General features: G+C 57.1%; 1 protein-coding gene across 1 annotated transcript in view; it reads left to right on the forward strand.

Annotated features, from left to right (window-relative positions):
* The window catches only part of BRAT1 (BRCA1-associated ATM activator 1), a 25,418-nt gene extending 22,356 nt beyond the window's left edge, over nt 1-3,062 (forward strand). The window contains 4 exon segments of the mRNA XM_011957002.1: nt 908-1,067; nt 1,211-1,309; nt 1,501-1,673; nt 2,154-3,062. Of these exon segments, the coding sequence (XP_011812392.1) occupies nt 908-1,067; nt 1,211-1,309; nt 1,501-1,673; nt 2,154-2,849 (1,128 nt within the window). The 3' untranslated portion in view covers nt 2,850-3,062.
* The last annotated feature ends 1,751 nt before the right edge of the window (nt 3,063-4,813 follow it).

Below are 4,813 nucleotides of genomic sequence, written 5' to 3' on the forward strand. Positions count from 1 at the left end.
AGAGGCACTGCTCAGAGAGCTTCATGACGCAGGTGGCTGCATGCGTCGGGTCCAGGGCCTCTTGTTGGTGAAGATACATCAGCGTGCAGGGGTGTGTGGGGCCGTGGGGAGCAGGGGTTCCGGCCAGGTGGCCTGCAGGGAATTCTGGACAAGGGAAATGAAGTGGCACCAGGACAGCCCTGGGCGTGGGCTCCAGGTTCTCCTAAGCGCCGTTTGTGAATGTGCCCACACCACAGCCCCTCGCGGAGCTGGGCCCTGGCGGGTACAGACCTTGTGCTGCCTGCCGCTGAGCAGACAGTGGACAACTTTGGAGGAAGGGCCCAGGGCCTCCTGAGATCCTAAGGAAAAGTGCCCTGCGTCATTGGTCATGTTTTGATGCAGAAATCCCGCTGCCTGGGTGGTGGGTCTTCTGGTGGGGGCTGCCGCCGCCTCCTCCTGCTCACAGTCTGGGAAGCCGCTTCCGCAGCAGATTCTGCCTTATTAAAATCAGTCCAGGAGGGGTGTGGGGCTCAGAGCTGTGATTACTGTGCTGTAGGAGGATCCGTGGAGCCCAGGACTTTGAGTCCAGCCTGGGCAACATAGCAAGATCCCATCTCTACAAAAAATACAAAAATTAGCCCTGGGGTGTAGCTCAGGAGTAGAGCATTTGACTGCAAAAATTAGCCGGGCGTGGTGATGTGTGCCTCTAGCCCCAGCTACTCATAAGGCTGAGGCAGGAGGATTGTTTGAGCCCGCGAGGTGGAGGCTGCAGGGATCTGTGATTGCAGCACTGCAGTCCAGCCTGGGTGACACAGTGAGACCCTGTCTCTAAAAAAGAAGGAAGCCCAGCGTTCCCTTCTCTCTCCACTTCCTGTCCCCATCTCTGTCCCTGGAGTGGGGGCAGCACAGATGAAGGTGAGAGGGACAGGCAGACAGCTTGCTCCTCCGCCTCTCGTGGCCCTACAGCCCGCCCTGTCTGCTCCAGGTTCTGAAGAAGGCCTTCCAGGCCACACTCAGGTGGCTCCTGAGCTCACCCAAGAGCCCCGGCTGCTCTGATCTTGGCCCCCTCATCCCGCAGTTCCTCAGAGGTAATGCAGCCCCTCACAGGGGTGAACGGAGCTGGAGTCGCAGGGGTGGAGGCAGCAGGGACTGGGTGGAAAGGCTCAGCTGGCTCTGAGGGCAGGGTGAGCCTGGCCCCAAGGTCGCCCTGACCTGCCCTTTCCCGCCCTAGAGCTGTTCCCCGTGCTGCAGAAGCGCCTGTGCCACCCCTGCTGGGAGGTGAGGGACTCCGCCCTGGAGTTCCTGACCCAGCTGAGCCGGCACTGGGGAGGTGAGTGCTGGCAGACGGAGGGGCTGCCTTCCCGCCTGTTGGGGGCTCACTGAGCCGGGGTGCACCAGCAGCCTCTTGCTGGCTCTAGAAACTTGGGCCACGTCGGCTGCCCACAAGGGGGTGGAGGCAGAGGCCGAGGCGGCAAGGCTCGGCCCTCGGTCACAGCTGCATGTGGCCACTTCGACCCCCAGGACAGGCCGACTTCAGATGCGCCCTCCTGGCTTCAGAGGTGCCTGCGCTAGCCCGGCAGCTCCTCCAGGACCCTGAGAGTTACGTCCGAGCGAGCGCAGTGACCGCCACGGGGCAGCTTTCCAGCCGGGGCCTGCACGCCCCCACCAGCCCTGAGCGCAGAGAGGCCCGACAGGTAGGAAGTGCTGGGTTCCTCAGCTGCCAGCCTCTGCCAGCCCTGAGCACACAGAGGCCAAGAAGGTAGGAGGTGGCGGGTTCCTTGGCCAGCAGCTCCCACCTGGCCATCGTGTGTGCTCGACTGCTTGCGGGGGAGTGAGCGGCCAGCATCCACCGAGGGCGCAGCTGCTGCTGTGGGCAGCACCTGTGGGAGTGACTGCCGAGGCCCTGGGGCTCTGCTGGGCATGAGGCCTGCGCTCTTCGCCTGGTCTCCCCAGCACCCCTCCACTTAGACATGGTTACCTCCATTTGACAGATGGGTAAACTGAGGATTGGAGGGCAGTGTGCTCACTGCGTAGCACGGGAAGGTGCCAGAGTGGGGTGTGACCCTAGACTGCCCATGTCTGGGGCCAGCCCCACTGATGCCCCTGGGGTCCTGTTGTGGGAGCCCCACTCCTGCCACCCCACCGACCATCCCCACCCGCTCCCTGTCCCCCAGAGCCTGTTCCCAGAGCTCCTGCACATCCTCTCCGTAGACTCGGAGGGCTTCCCACGGAGGGCGGTCATGCAAGTCTTCACCGAGTGGCTGCGGGACGGCCACGCCGACGCGGCCCAGGACACGGAACAGTTCGTGGCCACTGTGCTGCGGGCGGCAAGCCGGGACCTGGACTGGGAGGTCCGCACCCAGGGCCTGGAGCTGGCACTGGTGTTCCTGGGCCAGACGTTGGGGCCGCCACGTACCCACTGCCCCTATGCCGTGGCCCTACCCGAGGTGGCTCCATCCCGACCACTCACCGAGACACTGAAGGCTTTCTGCCACGTGGGGCTCTTTGACTTCGCCTTTTCTGCCTTGTTTGACTGCGACCGCCCCGTGGCGCAGAAGTCCTGTGACCTCCTCCTCTTCCTGAGGGACAAGATTGCTTCCCACAGCAGCCTGCGGGAGGCCGGGGGCGGCTCCAACACCGCCTCAGTGGAGGCCGCCCTGCCCAGGTGCCGGGCAGGTGAGCATGCCCAGCCCACAGGGGACCAGGAGTCTGAGGCTGTGCTGGCCATGCTCAGGTCCCTAGACCTGGAGAGCCTGCGGAGCACACTGGCCGAGAGCAGCGACCACGTGGAGAAGAGCCCCCAGTCCCTCCTGCAGGACATGCTGGCCACGGGGGGCTTCCTGCAGGGGGATGAGGCTGACTGCTACTAAGTAGAACCAGATTCTGCCACTGGGGTTCAGGACCGAGGAAGGCAGTGCCTCGTCCTTCCGTGGGACACTGCCATCCCCAGGGCTCAAGCCCAGCCCAGTGGATCCTCCGGGGAAGCCAGGACCAGGAGAGAAGCAAGGTCAAGAAATCCCACATTTTGATGTATTAAAGAAATGACTTATTTTCTACTCAAAATAAATGGCATTAAAGTCTTTAATCCATTTTGAGTTAATTTAGTAATAATGATCAGACAAGGGTCCAGTTTCATTCATTCGCATGTGGATATCCAGTTTTCCGAGCACTGTTTCTCTCTCCTCCCTTCCTTCCTTCTTCCCTTCCTCCCTTCCTCTCTTCCTCTCTTCCTCTCTCCCTCCCTTCCCTTCCTTCTTTCTTTCCTTTCTTTTTCTTTCTCTTTTCCTTTCTTCCTCTCTCTTTCTTTCTCTCTCTCTCTCTTTCTCTGTCCCTTTCTTTCTTTCTTTTGAGATGGAGTTTCGCTCTTGTTGCCTAAGCTGGAGTGCAGTGGCATGATCTTGGCTCACTGCAACCTCTGTCTCCTGGGTTCAAGCGATTCTCCTGCCTCAGCCTCCCAAGTAGCTGGGATTACAGGCACACGCCACCATGCCTGGCTAATTTTTTGTATTTTTAGTAGAAATGGAGTTTCACCCTTTTAGCCAGGCTGGTCTCGAACTCCTGACCTCAGGTTACCCGCCCACCTCAGCCTCCCAAAGTGCTGGGATTACAGGCGTGAGCCACTGCGCCCGGCCAATTTATTTTATTTTTATCTTTATTTATTTATTTAGAGTCTTGATCTGTCCCCCAGGCTGCAGTGCAGTGATGCAATCTCAGCTCACTAGCCTGTACATCCCAGGCTCAAGTGATCCTCCTACTTCAGCCTTCAGCTAGGACTACAGTCCCAGGTCACCATGCTTGGCTACTTTTTTGGGGTATTTTTTTTGTAGAGACAAAGTCTCACCATGTTGCGCAGGCTGCCCTCGAACTCCTGAGCTCAAGTCATTTGCCTGCCTTGGCCTCCCAAAGTGCTGGGATTATAGGCATGAGCCACTGCACCCAGTGATGTTTTAGTTTGTTTTACAGGTAGGATCTTGCTCTGTGGCCCAGGCTGGAGTGCAGTGGCATGGTGAGTTCACTGCAGCTTCAACTTCCTGGGCTCAAGCCATCTGCCTGCCTCAGCCTCTCAAGTAGCTGGGACTATAGGTGCATGCCACCACACCCAACTAATTTTTAAAATCTTTGTAGAGATAGTCTCCCTAGGTCCTCTTTTATTTATTTACGTATTTATTTGCTGAGACAGAGTCTCACTCTTGTCCAGGCTGGAGTGCGATGGCACAATCTTAGCTCACTGCAACCTCTGCCTCCTGGGTTCAACCGATTCTCCTGCCTCAGCCTCCTGAGTAGTCTGGTCCTCTCTTATTAAAGGGACTATCCTTTCCCCACTGTGTATTCTTGGCACCCTTGTCAAAGACTAATCATAAGGGTTTATTTCTATACTCTGTTCTGTTCCACTGGTCTGTGTGTCTATTTGTATGCCAGTACCATACTGTTTTGCTTACTCTAACTTTGTAGTATACTTTGAAGTCAAGTAATGTGAGGCCACCAGCTTTGTTCTTTTTCAAAATTACTTTGGCTCTGGGGTCTTTTGTGGTTCCATATGAATTTTAGGACTGTTTTTTCCACTTCTGTGAAAAATGCCATTGGAATTTTGATAGGAATTGCATTGAGGCTGTAGAGCACTTTGGATAGTATGGACATTTAAAAAATATTAGTCGCCGGGCACAGTGGCGCACGCCTGTAATCCCAGCACTTTGGGAGGCTGAGGTGGGTGGATCACGAGGTCAGGAGATCGAGACCGTCCTGGCTAACACAGTGAAGCCCCATCTCTACTAAAAATACAAAAAAAAATAGCCGGGCATGGTGGCGGGCACCTGTAGTCCCAGCTACTTGGGAG

This window comes from Colobus angolensis, unplaced genomic scaffold, assembly GCF_000951035.1.
Source record: "Colobus angolensis palliatus isolate OR3802 unplaced genomic scaffold, Cang.pa_1.0 Scaffold43, whole genome shotgun sequence".
NCBI lineage: Eukaryota > Metazoa > Chordata > Mammalia > Primates > Cercopithecidae > Colobus > Colobus angolensis.